The sequence below is a fragment of the Excalfactoria chinensis genome, chromosome 1 (genome assembly GCF_039878825.1).
Source record: "Excalfactoria chinensis isolate bCotChi1 chromosome 1, bCotChi1.hap2, whole genome shotgun sequence".
NCBI classification, from domain to species: domain Eukaryota; kingdom Metazoa; phylum Chordata; class Aves; order Galliformes; family Phasianidae; genus Excalfactoria; species Excalfactoria chinensis.
In genome coordinates this window covers 130,184,883-130,205,717 of record NC_092825.1, presented here as the reverse complement: position 1 = coordinate 130,205,717, position 20,835 = coordinate 130,184,883, and the positions used below count along the sequence as shown (strand labels likewise).

The 20,835-nt window shown below is 39.6% G+C and overlaps 1 protein-coding gene across 18 annotated transcripts in view; it reads left to right on the top strand.

The window, feature by feature from the left end:
- MCF2L (MCF.2 cell line derived transforming sequence like) overlaps nucleotides 1-20,835 on the top strand; it is a 143,174-nt gene that overhangs the window by 92,188 nt on the left and 30,151 nt on the right. For 15 of the 18 annotated variants that reach the window (XM_072341270.1, XM_072341244.1, XM_072341216.1 and 12 more), the window contains one exon: nucleotides 14,769-14,859. In XM_072341270.1, coding sequence (XP_072197371.1) covers nucleotides 14,769-14,859 — 91 coding nt within the window. Of the gene's footprint in view, nucleotides 1-13,968; nucleotides 14,551-14,768; nucleotides 14,860-20,835 lie in introns of those variants that run through there. The other 3 variants (XM_072341349.1, XM_072341340.1, XM_072341357.1) reach the window with 2 other exon arrangements.

Genomic DNA, 20,835 nt, shown 5'->3' with positions numbered 1-20,835 from the left:
AACAAGGAAAACATGGACCTGTGATGAGTGAGCTTAGTGTATTAGCAGCTGCCAACATGGATGTGTCTGAAATAATGAATTCTTTGCTTCAGTCTTCTTTGACAGAAACTTCCAGGCCTGTTTTCTTAGAGAAAGTGCTCAAAGAGGAGAGTGTCTAGCAACACATGAGGATCTCCAGGGTCTCTTGAAAATATTTGACTCAAGTATAGCCTATGGGATAATCTGAGCTGCATCTAGAGTATCCATAAGTGCTGGCCCGTAATGTAGTGAGACTACTCTTTATCATCTTTTAAAGGTTTTAGTGATCAGAGGCAGTCTGTGACATCTGGGGGAAATCAAATATTACATTCATCTTCAGAAAGGCTGAGAGTAATGATCTGAAGCACTGTAGGCTAATTGACCTTGCTAAACTCTGTCAGGAAGTTATGGAGTGAGTCCTCTTAAAACACATTTATAGGCACAAGAAATAAAGTGCTGGGAAGTAGCTAGCATAAATAAAGCAATGGAAAGTTGTGTTTGATCATCCTATTTATGTAGTGAAATCTCTGGGTGCATAAATAAGGGGAAGCCGTACATACCTTTTACCTTAACTTCAGCAACACTTTCTACAGCCTTTCCTCAGCACTCATATCCAAACAGAGTCATTACAGTCTTGGCAGGAGGGCTGCTAGTTGGGTGGAAAACTAGATCATTGATTTTTAACTGGAAGAGTAGTAAGACTTTGGGATAGACAGTCTCAATCTGTGAAGGTTTTTGAGATCTAGCTGTATAAAACTCTGAGCAACCTGTTCTGAGTTTGGGTCTGGCTCTTCGGGTCTGGCACTTTGAGCAGGATGTTGGTGTTATGACTGAAAGCATCTCAGTAGGCTTTGAACTATTGTATGAATCAAGAGATCTCCTTTATGCCTTTTCTGAAATGGGCTGTGTGGCCCTGCCAGGTTAAAAACTATTCAACACAGGTTGTGTAGTAATGCACTATGTTAGTCTAAAGCTGTTTTTTTCATTCTTGTCACTGACAGCATTCAGTGCTATTCAGCACAGGGCATGCTGAACTCATGTCTGAAACTAATCATGGTAGATTTCCCTTGTGCATGTGGGTGCTTTTGTTTACTGAATGTGCATGAAGAGTTATAACTTTGGTCTTGAAAAGGGTTTCCCTCTTAATTACTTGTAGGACCTGGTTCCTGTGAGGGAATACTGGTTTTACACTGCAGGTACTTCCAGGTGCCCTCCTGCTAACACCTTGTTAATATCTACATAAATCAGGGAGAGAAGCTGCAAGCCAGCTGCCAGCCCCACTTTCTTTGTTTATCCTTGTGTTGTTTAAACTGCATGGTGCGAAGCCTCCCTTGATAGCGTCTTTCTAGAATATTGTTATTACAAAATAATTATGTACTGCATAATAATTATGTACACAGCAAACAACACCTGGTGCAGGGGGAGCAATGAGTGTGGCGCAGAGCATTGGTTTGGTGGGAGCACATTTTCACTAATGATAAATCTAGGAACAGGCTTTCTGTTCGTTTTCCATTAGTCTTCCCCTGATGATAAACTATTGGCTGCATATACCCCCAAAGATGGCAGTGTTGTAAAGTTGTTGTTCACATTTGTACTGTTATTAAAGGTTTCTTAGTGCAGGATTTTTGCTGTTACCTTAGTTTTCAAGGGCTGAAATCATGAAGGCTGTTTCTGATGCTTAGGAAATTGTTTTTGAGGGAAATAGAAGCAGCTAGTTAATCATTTATTTATCTTGTAATCTTATTAAAAAGACCCAAGATATACAGATTCACACGAAGGATACCAATGCAGCTCACAGATCTTGTGCATGGAGTGCTCTACAGATTGGTATCATTTAGTTTATGAAATACACAAGTCTTTCAGTCTTTCTGGCTTGGAGGAAATGAACTTTTCTGTGAAAAGCCCCGTAGAGCTTGAGCATGTCTGGATCCAGTTGCTTGGAAAACGTGCTAGGCTATTAATGCCACTTAGCCTCATACAGGATTCCAGATCGCAGCAAGGGGTTGGCAGCAGTAACTCAAAACTCATTGTCTGAGTGCCTGCGATCGTGTCTTAAGGGAAATGATTTTTCATGGGAGTGACAATGGGAAGCTGCTAAGAGACTCAAAAAGAAAGGACCTTTCTGTTTTCTACAGCAGATTTTGCCCAGTAAAGTATTTGCTGCTATAGTAAATTTTAGATTGGTTCCAGATTGTACCTGTGATGCTAATAAGGACTTGCTGTCCAAGTAGGGAAACCAGAGCCTCTTGACGTGTCTTTACTATTCCATCTAACTGATCAACTGTGAACCCTCTTTTATTATTATTGTGTATTATTTTGTAGTATTATTCTATACTGAACAAGCACTGAGTTTTACAAGATTTTCCAATATAAACTTTTTCTTGACATTGCTCTCCGTTGATGAAGAGTTAAATGTTTCATAGGTCGCCTCTCATTCAGAAGCAGAATAATTCTAGGTCAAGTGTTACCAACCTACATGACCATGTAGTAGGATAATGCAAACAGAAGAGCCGTCAATGCGTGTTCTAATGTGGAAAAATCTGATAGGTGAGGCAGTTAAGAACAAGGATGGTGGAAAGGGAATGACTCATTTCTACTAACTCTGCTAACCCTGGTGTAGTTGTATGCCTTAAACAGAAAGCAGAACCATTTTCTCAGATTAGTGTCTTGCTTACACTGCAGGGTAGATTTGTGTTCTGTGGACAACTAGATAAAGTATAGTGCCTAACGTGCAGTTTGTAATAATTCTAAGCATTTGGTAAGGGTTGTTGACATGATACATGGTGACAATTGTGTACTTTGTGTTATTAGAGATCACTATTTTTTCCTGATACAGCAGTGGTTTAAGAATGAGAACTATAGACAGTGGGAGATTATAGCTAATTGTTATATAACTGCTGCTTCAGTGATTGGATGTATATGGTAAAAGTACACATGTAGTACTTCTGAAACAGATCTTTCCTTCTAACACCTCATGATTTTAGAAGTGTCATTGAAGTACAAAATATTTCTTTACTTAAAAGGTCGAGACATTCTCCCTGAGAATGATTTAGCTTAGCTCAAATGATATGTTTTGTTTTATACACATATAATACCCAAAGTGAAAGGAGAATCCATAGTGGTATGTAATGTACTTAAGGCAAAGTCTTCTAGGAAGAGTGCTTGAAAATGTTAAATTGGTACAGATACTTTCAATAGAAGTAGTGATCCACAGCCATTAATAGGTCTTGCTCATTGAAATCAGCAGAGTTTCAGCAGAGAACAGTGAGTCAATTTTGCCTCTGTTTAAGATGTTTTGAGGACATTTTATAACGTCTGTGTAGCTGATCTCATGCTTGTTAGAACCTGCAGTGAAAAATGACTCCTGTTACTTCAGTGGGTGAGTCCTTTGGGAACTGCTGGTAAGCTGGTTCCTGAAGACTTCCGTACACGGTGTCTATTATTCCATTAGCAAAGAGGGAGAGGCGACTGTGGGATGTACTGTTTACATTCTATACAAAAGATGGAAGGAGAATATTCTACTCAGTTTTAGAATAGGATCCTGATGTAACTGTCTAATGTACCCATAAGAAGTTATTTCGGGGCACTGACCATTTGTTTTCTTCATCTGAAAGTATTTTTCATCTTTCTATATCATCTAGTAAGTAGACTTTAATGGTAAGTGATGTACACTGAAGGCAAGTGTTATACATGCTTATTTCCCTCAGTCAAGGCTGTAACTTATACGTGGTTTTTATTAACAACATGTTTGCCTTCTTGGAATGTGAGTTTACAAAATGTGGGGTGTGACATGAGAACTTGGTGTAGAAGAAATTAACAGACAATTGCAGTGGTTTAAAAAGAAAGATAGGATTTCTCAAGCTCATGGTTTTGCTTGTGGTTAATTAGCAGTTTCCACTGAAATCTGATAGCAGTAAGCTGTTAATAAAAAGAAATGGCTTTAATAGTTTTCTTCGTTGCTCTTATAGGTTCATCTTTGAAGAAGGAAAAAAGCTAAAACTCTTCTAGTCACAAGAGATTAAAAAGAAAACGTTTCAAATTTAACATTACAGATTTTAAATACAGAGTTTCCTTCAAGAGAAACAGCATAGATTAGAAAATCTGAAACAGGTTTTCATGACCAGATCAAATCCCATGCTGCTTATTAAATACAATACTCAGTCCTCCTGTTCTTGTACTTAGTCTTATACAGTCTTTTGTAATGCCCTGCTGTCCCGCTGCATGGCCTTGAGCATATCTCAGGTTAAATTATTGTGTTCTGCTATTTCCTGTTTTGAAGGCTTTCCTCATCAGCTTCCTGCCCAGGAGAGTGTCCTTGTGTTTAGGATCTCCATGGTTTACAAACTCTCCAACACAGTGTGATGTTCTAAGAAATGGTATTGTTTGTGGTACTACCTGGTGTGCGAAGTTATGCAGCAGTACTGTCCAAGTTATAAACAGAACAAGCTTACCCAGACAGAGTTGGTGTCTGAGGGCTCTGGAAGTTCTGAACAAGATGTAGCCTGAGAACAGCAATGTGTGAGAAGGTCAGTTTAACTGGGAACCAGGAGAACATGCCACAGCATGGCATATGGATATTTTTGGAGCCAAGAAATGTTTTTATTAGTCTCATTAGCATGTATTCACTACTGTGCTCTGAGAGCCAGGGCGGCCATGTTTGGGGTAACGCCATGTTTCGAGCTGATGAGTCCTTCAAGGCCCTGGCTGAAGTTCTGAGGAGCCAGTGGGAGAGTAACCATGTTGTACCTCATTTATCTACAGCCTAAGTAAGTGCATCACTAGCTGAGAATTAACTACTTCTATTTTATAGAGCACCAGGGGTGAATATCACAACATAGTGGGTAAGAAGTACCAAAAACCAGGCATCCTGAAAGTTCACACTGACATGCTGAGGAACAGCTTTGTAGCTTCAGTGTCTATTAGTGTCAGCTGAGTTTCATTTCCACGCTCTCCTCTTGTCAGATTACAATCCAGGCAAAAGATGTGAAACCTGTATCCTGCTGTTACCTTGGCAGCCCCTCAAATTCGTCAATATGAACATCCCAGGACTTCCAGCAAAATCTGTCATGCTGTGTGTGCCCTTCCTCTCTGAGTGCAGCTGCCAAACAGTTGTATAAATGTTGTATGTTCCCGTAAGCAAAAAAATAATGTAAAGGTTTGTGTTTAAAGCAAGAGTATTGAATCCTAAGATAAAGCATGTTGCCTTAAGTTTTTGTGTCAGATGCTTTGTTTGATGAGATTAGACCAAAGCTCTGTGTGTTACTTAGTCTGAATTTTTACTAGATTTGAAGCAGTTCATCCCTGTATTGATGTCTACTTTGCGAATGACATAAACTTGTTTTAAAGCTCATCACTGTCAAGGCAAAACCTTTCTATTCTTTAAATCCCACGTGCACCGTAAGGGCTTGGAGAATTTGAGTAGTATATAAATATTCTGTATGCATGGCATGTGTTACCTGATAAATACACAAGGAATTTTTACAGTGCTTAGTCAGTGGAAGATAATTAGTAAAATGTTTGTGCCAGAGCTTCCATTAGTCCAGTCTCAACTGCAGAGAATTTAATGCCCTACTTAAGTATAAACTCACCTTCCTAAAGCACAGCATGGAACCTTCCAGGAAGGATGTGTCAGTACTTCATTAGTGGCATTAGTTATTGTTGAAGTGTACTGAAGTGTGTGTAATTCCAATATTATCATTTTGAGTAGGTGTAAAAATATTTGTGTGGAGCCAGGCTTCATAGTTCCAAAGCTAGGAGCGCTCTGGCTTTCTGATGTTAGTATTTATTTGAGCTTAACAAACATAGAGCCGTTTTGCCTTTACTGACCTATTTATCCTTAATTGTCCCTTCAAGGGTAACATGGCCTACTTCAGCCATCTGTAGTTAAGTCTAAAGCAGTCCTCAGAATTGTTGTCCCTGTTCACACTGTCCTTGTGAAAGCAGTTCTATGTGACCTGAAGAAAGTACACTGAATTTTCCATTCAGAAAACAAGGTTTTTACTTTAAAATATTTTAGATGATTTCATGCTCTACAGGAGGATGTGTTAAGCAGGAATTTTGTCCTTTACTGATTATTTCTTCTTCTACTTGCAGAAATGCATCTGAGCCACACTGATTTTAGATAGTGGGGTAATGTTGGCAATGTTAACATGCAAAAAGGCTGATGAGTACTGTGGAAAGGAAATGTGTGTGATAAAACTACAGCTAGATGGTCATGCCTGGGTATTTGAGTTCTTATTTTAATACTGGCTATGATCCCTCATCTTCCCCCCACAACAGCATAAGATTTTTGAGCAGAAAGAATGGTTGGCATATATGATGGAGCATAGCTGACATTATTGCCTCCTTGCTTATGGGTTAATACTCCTGCTGCGAGGTATCACATCATGAGATGTGCTGAGTGAAATGTAGCCATTTCTGCTAGGAGCAGAAATGTATTATCATTTTTACTTGGCATTAGTGATTTTGGACTGACCACTAGAGGCTGCTCTTGGATAGCAGCACTTCTGAGTACTTTATTTAAATTGCTTTTGCTTCTTTTATATTTAATTTTTATTTTTATTTTATTTTTTTCTTGAGAATTATGTCTGTGTTTAGGTTGGGTAGATTTTTTCTTTCTAAAGCTAAAGGGCCTTGAGCTGACTATGACATGCCCCCCAAATCCAAAATAATAAACTCTTCCAGGTGTATAGCCCGTTGATGGAGCACAGTACAGGCACTCGCTAGTTAAACACAGTGATTGGTTATGTAGGAAGCTTCCTTCAAATTCCAGAGGTTTGGATATAGAGAACTAAAGCTGTGGTGTGGTGACTTGCACGGAGCTAAACTGAGCACCTCAGGAAGCTTGAGCTGAGCCTGTTCCTTTGGACTGTGCTCACAGGGTCGTTTGCCGGGGGCATCAGAAGTAATAGACATACCTTCAGCTCTGCTGCCTGCACTGACCTCTTCAGCGTTTTTAGATGAAGAGATACAGGTTTAGTAAAATTCAAGACAAGAAGGGTATTACTAATTCCGTCTAAGGCTATGCAGAAGTCACTGATCATTGCTCTCCAGTTTTACCCTGTATTTAACAAAATTGGAGTGTGCTTTGTTTTTCTCATGATTGGTGTTGGAATGAAAAATCAGTATCTGATAGAAGTTTCAGATAGAAATATCTGAGTTTATACACCTCAACTGGCAGCATTTCCTGGAGAAATCCAAACTAGGATAACAGGCCCACACTGTGAATCAGAGCTGAAATGCCACACTAGTTTGCTTTAGGAGCTCTGGGGGTCTCTGCTAGGATGCCAAAGATCTTTACCTGGATGTTGAGAAAAGTTCTGTTTGAGAAATGTTTATGCTTGTTTGGATTAGTTCTGTTCTCAAATGCATGCAGTTTTCTTTGACCTGAGAGACTATTTGTTTGAGGAAGCATTTGGTACAGAAATGCTATTTTCTGTCCAAACAAATGTCATCACGATATCATGCACTTGCATATGGAGCCATCTTCTGGGAATATGTTTTTATTCCATTTTTCTTCACAGGTTGTTTTCTTTGCCACTGATAATAATGCAAACCTCAAATTTTATGTTGTAAAAACAGCAAATGTGTTTTTAAAGTTTGCTAATTCAGAGTAGGTATATTGTTTGGGAGATATCTTCCAACTTTCTTTTAACTTCTAACTTCTCTGCGGTGCATAAGTCACTTCATGATTTGTGCATTTACATAGCAAAGTTGTAGTATAGTTTTGCAATGTTATAAAGCATTGCAACATTTTCATTCTCCAGTCTATTTTTCAATTAGACACTTTAAAGTACTTATTTAAGTGCAGGTTTTCAGGAAAGGAGTAAGCAAGATCTTAAATAGCAGCAGGGATGCAAAGCAGTTTTTCTACTTAGATACTGTGTTAGAACCTGAAGGCTCCCTTAGCAGTTGGAGCTAGAAACTTGATTGTCTTGTTTAGAGCTCAAACAATGCCTGCTTTATAACTTCATTTCAGTTCCTGCTCTCTCTAAATTGATTTCATCCTGTGCCTTCTTCAGTAATGCTCAGTGTTATAAGCTATAAAAGCCTGTAATATCTGAAGCTTTTGAACTAGAGCTTTGTGGAGCATTATATGTCTATTTATTTCCAACGTTTACTCAAGAAAGAACAAGACCGTTTTATATCCTTTAAGCATCCTTACCAAGGATATGAAGTCATTCATTTTTGTCTCACTCTGAATAGTGAGAAGGAGACTGTCAAAATCAAAATGCAAAGCTCCAATCAAGAATAAATCTATTTGAAAATTAAATAGTAGAACACATTGCAATAATCACAGGAAAGTGTCAGATCTCATAGTTTGGCTGATTTTGTTGTGTTTGGGTTTTTTGTTTAAATGTCTAGTTAGTCGATTTGTGTTGGAATCAAATGGATAAACTACCCAGTATTGAAATGGAGTAGATGTTACAATAATGAGCAGTAATGAATTAAAGGCAGCGAAACTACTATCTAATCACTACTTAGTGTTGGTGGCTGGTGGCTTTGTTTAATAAGACAACTGAACTTCAAATTTGATTTATCTTCGCTAAATTCCTAAGCCATTCACTTCTTTTGCTTTGTGAAGAACTGCGTCCTCTACAGCAAAGCTGGTGTTCAGATAGAAGAAGTCCTGGTTATCACGCACAAAGGGCACAAAGAGAGGAAAAGTGGGACAAGGCTCTGCCAGGTGACCTATTGCTGCCTTTTTCTTTGAGGGGAATACAATACAAAAAAAAAACGGTAACATGAAATCAATCATAGACTATTTAGTTCCTATCACTACAGGGCTTGTCTGAATAATTTCTTTGTAATTGCTGTAGTAAAAACTTCTGCCTTCATTTATTAATATCACATTCTTCATTATATAATCTGACTGTCTTCTGGGGCCTACTGTTTTTTGTTTTGTTTTTTGATCTATGAACACTTATTCTTGCTCCTGTTCCTCACCCCCTTAGAAGGCATCCTTAGCAGCAGCAGGAGAAATGAAGTCTTTGAAGTTGTTCAGGTTCAGTAAGTTTAAATGCCCCATGAAATGTAGGATACAAAGTTTATTTTGGGAAACAATAGCCTTGGTAGTTCTTGTCTGGTTTCCAGTGGTCTGTTCCTAAGCAAAGGAACAGGAAATGTTCTTCTTGGGGGCCCTAACTAGTGCTCTGATGATTGAATTTAGGATGATTTCTGACTTCAAAGAGTAATGGCTGCTGGAAGCATTTTCATGAATAGCTGCATGATGGGAATGCTTGAAATTCAAAGTGCTCAGGCTGTGGGACTGCCTACATTTTATATGCTGAACTTGTTTGAGCACAAACTTATCTTCTGTACCAGTTGCAAGCCTGCCTTTGAGAATTCTTTTTTTAAAGAGTTGATCTGCATAACTCTTCTTGTGGCACAAGCATAATTACCCTATGGATAGGATGATGGGCAGTACACTGTATAGGCAGTAGAATTCCTAAGATGAACTGTCACCATATCTTGCATGTTTTCCCACCTTTTGTGGTACCAATGTATGATCAATGCTATGTGAATGGGCCAATTCTACAGCGCTTTCTACAACGTCTCACATCTTGTATACTAGAAAAGATCAGGATTAAGTAAGCAGCTTGATGAGATACCACATCTCTTCAAGCAGTGAGTGTATCACAGATACACGCTGGTGATTAATGATGAGCTACAGAGTGAGTAAGCCCTAAGAGCAAGTGGTACTGGTGATCTGTTAGGGATTTATACACATAATGCAGTGACTTGCCTTCAGTTCACCGCATGCTCTGCCTTGATGCTGTTGTTGCAGTAATTCCACATGGAATATTGCTGAAGCCCTGCTATTGAAATAGCTGCTCAGCCACTGAAAGCAAGAATTACTAGTCAGCCTGTATGTACAGGCGGAGGCTCTCAAGGCAGTAAGTGATCTGGTGTATAATGGAAGCCAACTGGATAATAATAATAATAGGACTTTAAGACTGAAATCCGTTTTTATTAAACTGAAATTATTTAACCTAATGTGCTGTTCTGAATTTCAAACATCTGCAAACTTGATATTAACAAGCTGCTGTGACAAGCCTGAAGATTTAATCTGTTTTGTTGGTAGCAAAGAGCAGGGACTGCAAGCAGTTGTCATACAGCACTGTGAAAGCAGTAGGAACTTATTTGTATAGTAGTTGTCGCCACCCATACCTTGGAGAAATGCAGGGGTCTTTCAGATGGTGACTATGTAATTGCTTCCACATACCCGGGAGGAAAGGAAGTTCCTTTCTGCAGTCCTACATACTATTAAGTTTTCCCACCCTTTCCCCCAGGTGCATGAGATCGTGAGTCTTGTAAACTAGACACAGAGGGAGATGTCCCCATAACCTAAAGCTGAGGAGTCACTAGGTGGAAAATTCAGGTTCTGCTCTACACTCAGTGCTTGTTGGCAGGTATTTAACCTCACTCTCACCATCTCCAGATGTTGTTGCAGTGGATCTCCAAGGTGGAAGGAGGGATGAACAGAAAGTCCATCCTCTGTTGCGTCTTTCTTTTCTTTTTTTCTGTAATCTTTCCTCTGTGGCTACCACTTCCCATTTCCTTTCTGACCTGACCTTTTGAGTTTGCTGGTTTCTCTGCCCCAGAGCTGGGCTGGTTTCTCTGCCTTTATGAAAATGTTGTATTCTTTGTGCTGTTATGAAAGCAGAAGAACTGAACGAGCTGAACTCGTGATGTATGTTTTGTGTTACGAGAGAAACATAGGAAGGAAATACTAGCTTTGAATTACAAGCTTATAATTTATTTTTCAGAAAGTACACCGGATACAAGTTCATGTGTTAAGAAGTTAAAAAAAAAAAAATAAAAAAAATAGAGGTTGTAAGGGAAATGTCAAGATGCCTTGATAGTCAGGTGCTACTGCTAGGGCTGCCTCCTGTTTCTTACAACAGGGTTGGTTTTATAGTCATTTACAGTGCTGACAGATTTTCTTTCCTTTCTTGATTTCTCACCTTACTTTTTGTTGTTTGGGTATTAGACCACACGTCAGAACTGTTCTCAGGAGGCTAGGGAACAATCCACTGTGCTTCCAAGGAATATCCAGTTTCTCTATTCTTTAGTTGGGGACTTGACATTTCTGAGAATGATGGCCTTCGTGGCAAGGAAACACCTTCCCTTCAGAAATCTGCTTAAATCCAGGCTTGCGGATTCTCACGTCTGTTATCAAGAGAGTCCTCTGTTGAACTGGGCTGGGGATTTCACTGCAGTTGCAGCAGGATCTGCTCTGGAGCCAGGTCAGCTAACCAGAGCTGGGGGCCTGTCTGGGACATGAGGGCATTCTGTTGACAAGCTGGTGTGGCCAGCAAGCTGCTGAAACTTGCTGAGGTATTCCTGGGACAAGAGAGCAAGGAATAAGAGCAGCCGAAGCAATGAGTGGGAAGAACACAAATGTGGGTGTTGGTGACAAGCTTGCTGGAGATTGATGCAGACACATGGAAAGAATTGAGGTAAAATGATACAAGTGCAGCGTAGCTGGGGTAGGGCTTTGAGGTAAGGCTTCACAAGCAGGAGTGAGCCGTGTTTATCAAACCATTCTTCTGATGAAGCACAGGCACATAACACGAACCAAAATGCTTCATTCTCAAGTAAACTGGAGTGGGGGGTGGATCAGGAAATGAATATTTGTTTTGAATGTAATAAATATGGTAAAGTGAGTCAGGTGACTCTCAGGTGGATGAGAAGGCAATGAAAAATTGAAAACATGCTTGTTAGCAAAGCACCACTCATCCTATGCATTAAAGAGGTTGGTGAGGGCAGTCTTGCAAGTTGTCTTGTATGCAGATACGAGATGTTTTTAAGTGTGGGTGGTAGGAAAGAGAGGGAAATTGAGCAAGGCTGGACTGGCAAGCAGACCTGTTTCCAGTGTTTACTTGTTCTTGTATACGTGACTTTGTGTCTTGTTAATGTTCACAGCTTTGTTGTACACAACGTCTCAGTTTGGTTTGTTGCTTCCTGCTTACCGCTTGCTGGAGCTGGATTGCAGGTTCAATAGCCAACCCTTTGCAGTGAGACATTGTCATCATGATAACAAATCTTTTCCCATAGTGACTGTCTAAAAGCCCCTTTCCTCAAGAGCATCTGTATTAATAATCATTCACTTAGGGAGAGTTGAATGTGCAAAAGGGATGGTTACCTTTCTGCTAATTTCTAGTACCAAGCTGAAGTTCTCCTTTACCTTTCACTTTTTTCTTTCATGCTCACCTCTCTTGTATCTTCTGTATGACTTGATAACATTACTGGGTGGGTCAAATCTTGATTTAGGAGTTGACAGATGAGGTATCTTTGAGTGACATAACAAAACTCAGTAGAAGATTCAGAACAGAGCATTTATGTTTTTTAAACAACCTGGTAAGTGTGGTAATACCTTGAGGTCAGATGCACCACTGGGTCTCTTCTAGCCAGTGGTGGGAATGCTAGTGCTTATTTCTTAGCCTGGAATGGAGTCTTGTTCTAAATCAAAGAAAGCTGGCTAAGGACACCTTTGAGGATCTCTTACTGATGTTCTCCTTTGTCAGCTCTTCCCTTTTTAGTACTTGTCTTTGGTATTAGACTGCCTAATGCTTGATGTTGAGGCAGGTGACTAGCACTCATCTGTGTGGAGCTCTGATCTGGACCTTCTCCAGGTTCCCAGCTGAATTTGTTCTTCCCTGTGCCCTGAAAATAAGTCTGATGTTCTTTCAGAAGCTTTAATGTTGTTCCTGTTGTACACGATTGTTGGAAGGTTCTGAAAATACAATGTCGATGTTACGTTTGGATATTCTGTGTGATCTGAAGCTCTGCTTTGCACTGAGGAAGTATGCAGAAATTTTAGGACTTTTGAGCACTTCTACTGATAATTGAAAATAATTCTCCAAGATTCATAAAATGTCAAAATCCCCACGAACTGTTATGGGAACAGTCGTAGCCAGTTTTGGACTTCATCTATCTTGGGTTGTGTGACCCACGGTGTACATTATGTCGACATATGTACATATGGTTACTGTGGGATGTGGTTGCTGTTAGCATTTTATCTTGCTCAGTCACTGAACATTAAAATGGTGGGAAGTTTTAATAGGATACAAGATGATATTAAAAACTAGTCTAAATTTATTTCCTCTTGCCCTTCAAATAACAAGGAGGAAAAAGGAAAGCTCTACTAAATCATGTAAATATACTGTGGTGGCAAGCATATTCCTAATATAAAGCCCTATTTGTCTGCAGGTGCTATTCAGTCTTACAAGACAGCTACTCAGATCCTGTTTATCAGTGTTATACTAGCCCAGAGGCAAGAGTTAAGTAACGTGCACTGAATGTGAGCTGTGAGAGGTGGTACTTAAAAACTTTCCTGTTTTAAAATGACTTACCAGCTGCTTATGAAAGAAAGCAAATGTCAGAGTTTCTTTGCACTTTTTCTGATTATTTGTGTTTCCCCCTAAATATTTAGTCTGTAAATTAGAGAACGGTACAGCTTATAAAGGAGGGGGAATAGACTGCAAGTCATGTTTAAATCTGTCATTTTGAACATTAGCTTAAGGTGCTGCATCTAGTTACGTGTAATTTACATTTTCCTTGGATTCCTTTTACTATTATGCTATAAAAATGATCCTGTATTTTCATATGAGTCAGCAATGCAATTCAGCAATTCAGGGACCCTAACATTCTGTTGCATCAATAGGTTTTTTATTTCCTTATATTTTTTAAGGCATTATGATAAATCAGTACATACTATTTCCCAGCACTTCACACAGCACAGACAGCAGGCCTTGCAGTGAAATTAATATCTGGAATTACAGTCCAGCTGAGAGATTAAAAATAACCAAATACACAAGAAAATAACAAATTCAAGCCTGTCTGCCTTGTGTTTGCCTGTCGTCTTCATTTTGATTGCGATTGGCCGGCAAGGTCTGCTGCTGGCATTACACAATTGGCTTAGATGGGAAATTACAAAACAGAAGCAGATCGCTTTATTTGTACTCCGTAGCACATGCAGCTGAGCGCAGGAGAACAAGAAGGGTCACCCGTACGCAAGGATTTAAGTGCTCTTTTATCACAGATGTTTCCATTCCAGGGAAGTGCTGCGTATCTCATTTTTCAGATCTATGACTTTGAGTTTTTAAACGCCATAGGGGTTTCTTGCTTTGGTGAATGTCAGAACGTACCCGGGAATGAATTTGTAACCTGGAAGCATTTGAGAATTTCAGATGCACAGAAGAATGTCGTGGAAGGATCAGAAAGACCTGCGTTTTTAAAGTGTTTTAAATATTAGTAAGGAGGAAGGCAATACAAACAGAAGGTTGAAAGCAGATGGAATAGGAAAATGACTTTGTTTTAATCCTGGAATTATGGTGCTGGAAACAGCATAAAGGAGGGATTATATCTGCACCAAAACAATGGAGAATCAAAGAGTGTTATTTTCCTCTGAAATAATCTCTGCGCAAGATGTGTAAAAATTACCTTGCATGAAAAAGAGCAATTAATGATTTGAACATGGTCTGAAGCTCTGTGGATCATATATGGGACTGCTGCATCTTTCCATTGGTGTGTACTGCATCTTCATTTATAACACCTTAAAGACAATTCTGCACAAAAGAGTCAAGCTGCTGATTGTTTGCATCTGTTGTTGTGTGTTTAGTTAGTTAGTTTGTTTTTAAATAGCTTTTACCTCCAATTTTTCAAGTAAGAGAAGCAGAGAAGTTCAACCTGTGTTTTTAACTGAACTTCCTCCTTTTTTCTTCTTCTTTTTCCTCCAAACTTAGTTTACGAGATGCCAGAATTGGATTTATTCTTGTCATAGACCGCAGACAGGACAAATGGACTTCTGTGAAAGCCTCCATACTACGGATAGCAGTGAGTACCATTTTACATTAATTCCTTATAAAGATTTCCCACATTGAACCTTTATCTTGGGGGAAAAAAAGCTGCGGGAGCTTTTTCTTCAACAAAATGTTAGCTAATGTATGACACACAAAATATGTAGTTCTTGTATCCCAGCTGGCTGGAGCTGAGCATCATGTGCCCTTGACATGCTTTTAATGCAATTTGCAACTCATAATATCAGCCCTGGAGGGCAGCTGGGGAGCACGATTTTGAGGTGCACATGGGGAAATGTACATCGTGCACATTCACAAGTGGGAGCAGCCCTTGGATGGGCAGACCATGTGCATTGCTGAGCTGTGCATCCACTTTGCACTGGCTGAGCATTAGGGTTCTGAATTTGTTCACCTCTTGCTAAACTGCTGAAAAGCAAAGCTAGAAGAATCTTTCATTTAATTTCTTTATTCACTTTAATTACCAAAAAATTTAGTTCTGTCCAATCAAACCAGTACAAGTCACACCTTGATGTGGCCCTTTTTTGATCAAATGTTTGTTTGTTGCTTGTTACAAGATACTTATGTAACAATATTAAAATACTCCTCCTCTGTAACTATTTGTGGATGAAAGCATAAGACAAAGTACACTGTCCCACCGTGTTCCCTGATTTGTTTCACCTGGTGAGAACTCAGTGAGTACAGTTCACTTCACAGACACAGATCAGGTGCACCAAAACAAATTATTAAATATATTCTGAGCAAGCTGTTGCATAGATGATCTATAATCACAGGTATACTAAGCAAACAATGTATTAGCCTATGGCTAATTGGTACTCGAAGGGGGAGTAAATTAGGGTAAGTTAAGGGTAAATTAGATTGGGTATTGTTATTTACCTTCCCTGGAATTTGTGTTAGGGTAGGAAAGGTTATACAACCAACCTGTCTTGTCAGTGCATCCATCATGAACTGAGATCTGAGGTGGAGATGGGGTTGGCGGCACACATGCTGGAGAGATCTCAAGCCAGCTAAGGGAAGCTCCTAACACTGTCCTCCAGCAGCCTGATTTTTATATCCTTTTTACATGTGATTTGCCTTGATAAGCAAAGGGGAGTGAACTGTTACAAGGTATGCAGACTAAAATACAAGCAGAGGTATGAGAAACACATATAGAAAAGCAGAGAAACTTGCATTTGCTCTTTATGACCCTATTTCAGTTTCCAAAAACATGAGGGATTGTTCCTAGGTTAATTATCACATCGTTTAATGGTCTCCATATTTTTGCCAAAGGTGACACTTTCTCTTTTCTTTGACAACTTCCAGTCGTATATCAGGCCCTTGACATGAGTACTAGGCGGTATGTTGTTAGGCATAGATAAGGTGAGTGGAGGCAAGTGGAGTGACAGAGGAATAGCTACAGCCTTATCTGACCTGCACAGCTAGGGGCAGTTCTCATCCTGTTCGCTGGTTTTGCGTGACCTCTCCCCTTCTTCAGCAGGCTGTGCTTGAGCCATACTCCACGTGTGCCTACAATTCAACTTTTACCAAAATAAATGTGTTTAGGGATGGTAAACTATTAAAAATGCACAGAAATATTAGCAAAAAATATATTTTCCACTCTGCGTTTTTGAGATGCAGTACTGAACAGATTCCAGTAGGGAAAGCCAAGAACAGCAAAATTTGTCTGTGATTAAAGAAGGAAAAAGGGCTGAATCTCTGAAGTTTGTGAATCACTTTCCAAATTCAGTGTTGTACTTTCTGTTCAACATTAGGTAAGTAATTCCACAGATGGCAGTCCTTTTATTTATGTGATTAAGGTATGTTGGAGCAGGCTACTGCAGACCTGTCACTTATTGTCCTAATACTAACAGTTATGGTAGCTTTCCTCCAGTGTACAGTTTTACTTAAAGATGCACTTTTCAGAACTTGGGCATCTATTTCCTGTGATACCAGAAGTGTAATTGCAGTGATTGCTTGGGTTGGTTCCTTTGCATGGAGAATCATAGAGCCATTACAATTAGAAAAGACCTCTAAGATCATCTAGTCCAACCATCAAGCCATCACCGCCATGCCCAGTAACCACATCCTTCAGTGCCACATCTACATGGTTCTTGAACATCTCCAGGTATGCTGAATCCACTATCTCACTGGGCAGCCTGTGCCAGTGCATGGAGATGGGTCTTAAGTGCACTGCAGGTTGAAGTGTTGCTGATAGCAACTCTTTTGTTTTTTCTAATTTTTTGAGCTTGGGAGTTTTGATTGTTATCGCATGACCTAGGACAAATGAGCTAACTACCCTACTATCTTTTTTTCTCTGATCACTTTTATTGGTGACATCAGATGCCAGCACAGACAGGGTGTTCTGGCTGGAGCAGTGCTTGGCAGGAGTGTCCTGTCTGGAGCATCTCTGCCCATTGGTAATATTCTGACAACTGTAAGAAATACATCTGTAAGCAGTGATCAGCTGCTAAACAGAAATTCCTAGTAACATGGGTTTTGTTCTATTTTCAAGACTCCTAAAACAGATGTTTGGTTTATACTACTAAGTGTCGAAAGCATGTTCTAAAACAAAGCTAATGAAAGAAGAATCTTTATTTTAAGCAGGAATTTGTATGGAAAATCTTTCTGTTAAGAGAAATTTCTAGGCTTGATTTTTCCCACTTTATTCTTGGAGATGAATTACTTTCCTGGGAAGGAAAATGAGCAATGAAGAGCTGAATCCATATTTCATGCTGACATGAAACAAAACTATGAAGATAAAAGATGAGATGAACCTGTTTTTGTACATATAGGAGAGGCAGTGACTGTAGCATTTACCTGACACTACTGCTGCTAAAGCATATGCAGCAACAGCAGAACTGAAACCATACAGAAGGTAGTGGGCTGAAAGAAGGCTCCTCCTTTCCTAGGAGGTTACAGAGATTAGCAAGGATGTGCATAGACATGCAAGTTCTGCTGTTGTTAATACTCTAGTTGACAAGGTTACAGTGGACAGGTAGTCCATGAGGCTGCCCTTTATTACTGTAAGTGTGCTGGCTCATGATAACCTGTTCATAGTTCCAGTGGTCTTTCTTAAAACAGAAACCTATGGTGTTAAATTGTTTGCATCTTTATTTGTTGTCCTATCATCATCCTCCTTCATCTGAGGGGAAAGGTTGAAGAGTGAGCTCAGACTTTTAGACAAACAAAATCTGCACTCAGCATCATGAAAAGCTTCACTCATAGTCATCCATCAGCCTCACACTGAAAGTCCAAAGGAAATAAGCTTTCTTATTCCTTAGGGAATAACATACCTGTGGGCAGCTGCTTGAGGAAGCAGTTGGTATGGAGGTCACTCAGTGAGGAAGCTTTATCCAGTTCTGAAACTTTGCAGCCCTGTCTAAATGAACAGGATTTAGGTTTCATCCAACCTGCTGTAGAAGTTTGCATTGTGATTTGCTATCTTCAACTTAGGATGCATTGTTTGCAGGTTTTATGCCTTCTGTTTTGGACTGCATTGTTCAGAGTGCTGTGTTTTTTCTTAGCTGTTCATAAATCAAAGCATAATGCTCACTGTAAGAGAGGCCTAGTCCATTAACTGCTTTGAAGGTTAGGGCCAAGACCTTAAGCTGGCAGGAGGAGACCAGAAGCCAAAGGAGAGACTGGAGTACTAATACCATCCTAAACCTTGCAGGAGCCAGGCAGTCCCATTTTTCTGCCATCTGGAGTTTTATCGTTGGTTTGACATCCAAGGTGAGAAACAGTGAATCACAGTAAATCCAACCTTGAGTTCCTTGGTCTTGTTTGTAGAGAGAGATTGAATTTCCTAGCGAGCTGATGGTGGAGGGGAGATAGAGTGTTGGTTACAAAATCTATGGTAGTGAAAGATTTTATTTTGCAACAGGAGTTCTGGCTAGCCCAGTTTTATACTAGCTCTTTGCATTTTGTGCTGTAAAAGGTAATGATGCTTAATGGTTTGTGTGGGTTAAGCTAGAAAAAAATGTTCTCCTTTCAGCCGCCAGTTATGTTTCTTATGAAAGGCATTTTTGCTTAGGTTTAAAACAGCACCAAAAACTTGATGATAGGATTAAGCTAGAACAGTATTTGTGTGAATTTAGCAGCTGTTGTTTTTGAATGAGTCTAGTAAATAATAAGCCAAAAAGGGTTGTTTTGAGATGTGGTATGCTTTTTGCCTTTATTGCCTCAAAAGTTTTGAGAAAATTATATGTGCAAGCACTTTCACAGTTGTCCTAGTATAGTCAGCCATTTTTTCCTGTGTATGTGATGTTTTTTAATTAAAAAAAGAGAGAGAGAGAAGAGAATCACTTAAATTCTGGATGCTGGACCATAATATCAGAAGTGTCAATCACAGACCTAAACAAAATAGCTTTGTGTTTCTAAGACTAGAGTTTAAGATTGGTCTGTTTATGAATTGTTTTAATTCAAGATTTTTCCTTGACAGAAAGCCTGTTTAAGAGCCTTCATTCTAGCCAGGAATAAATGATCTTTATAATAATTTTAAAAAATAATATTAAACCAGCCCCAAATTCTGCTTATTAGCTCCCTTATATGCTGAGGTATTTTGGAAAGAAGTGTCCTGTGCCTTACAGCTTACTAGTAAGTGAAGGAGGAAAAACAACACCACAAGATTTGGTAATGTGGTTATGCTGAGGCTCTTTATAAAACAAGAAATGGTGTTGTTTCAGCTATTTAAGACAGAATGCCTGAAACTGAGTCTGGCATTAGCTCTTTGGTGACTCATGTGATTTTTGAAATCTGGCTGATTATGGGGGAGAAGATGAGAAAAAGGGGGCCTGGGTTACCTGTTTGTCAGAGCACCTTTTCATTGCTGTAGAAAAGTATAGAACACTTGTGAATACCAAGGCAGCTGGGTGAATTGCTCTGTGGAACTGAACAGCATGTCTGTCTATGAGGTATGTATGCCTATCTATGTAATTCCTGTGTATATTAAATAAGGCCAGGGCACCATAGGTAGTATGCGAAATAACAAAGGTGGTGTTTATTCTCTCCGAGAGCACTCTTTCTGGTCTTTGCTGCTGAAAGCCATAGTGACCAATACCTGGTGATAGTCCCAGGCCACTGCTCTGCTCCTGCCCTGCTTCTCCTAAGGAGGAGTTTGGCAACACTGCATCCTGTCTCAATGACCGCCTGCCCCTATTTTGATGACTCTTGTAATATAGACTATTCAATTATATTATTCCTCCTTTGAAAATGCCATCTGATCATCCAGTGGTCAAGCAGGAGTGGGCAGGATTGCTGCTCAACCTGACTGGCACAAGTAGGATGAGAGAACGACTTCAGCAGCTCCCTGTTGGGAGTGCCTTATTAGCAGCTTCTTAACCACAGGTACAGCATTGGTGCTACAGGCAGCCTCTGTGTCATTAATATCCTGTAAGGAAGGTGGTGATTAAGACTGTAACTAAATTTCACTGTTAAGGCAGCTCCTGATCTGCCCAGACAGTGTAGATTTTTCCCATGTTTCAGGTTTGGAGTAGTCATAGGGCAGCAAGCATCTCCTCTACTAGAAAGATTTTGTTTAAGGACGGTGATCTGTTTATAAGTTCCTGGCTCAGTTAGTTTTATTTCAAAGTTGATGACCCCGTGCTCATCTGAATCTTTGGAACAAGCACTTGCCTGACTGGATGTGGAAGTCATGAAGAGAGATAAGCAGACAGAAAAACTATGAGTGTTGCGAAGCACCAAACAAGTGCCCATGCTAATGCAAGTGAAATGAAGCAATATATGAACTAGAGTAGAGTAGGGACTGCCCTGACTTAAGTAGAGGATAACAGAAATGTGTGAGTGCTGTGTAGCGTCTTGTTTTTTCTTTCTGTCACTGATATTTTTTTGCATGGGCATTAAAGTACAGTAGTTGAGACAAGATACTGGTGGAGCAGATTAATAGTAATCTAGTAAAGAAAGATGCTTTTGGATTTAAAAAACCCAGACAATTTTCAAGTGCACAGACCCTTTTTGGTGTCACAGTGATGTTCAGTGACTTCACTAAAACAAGCCT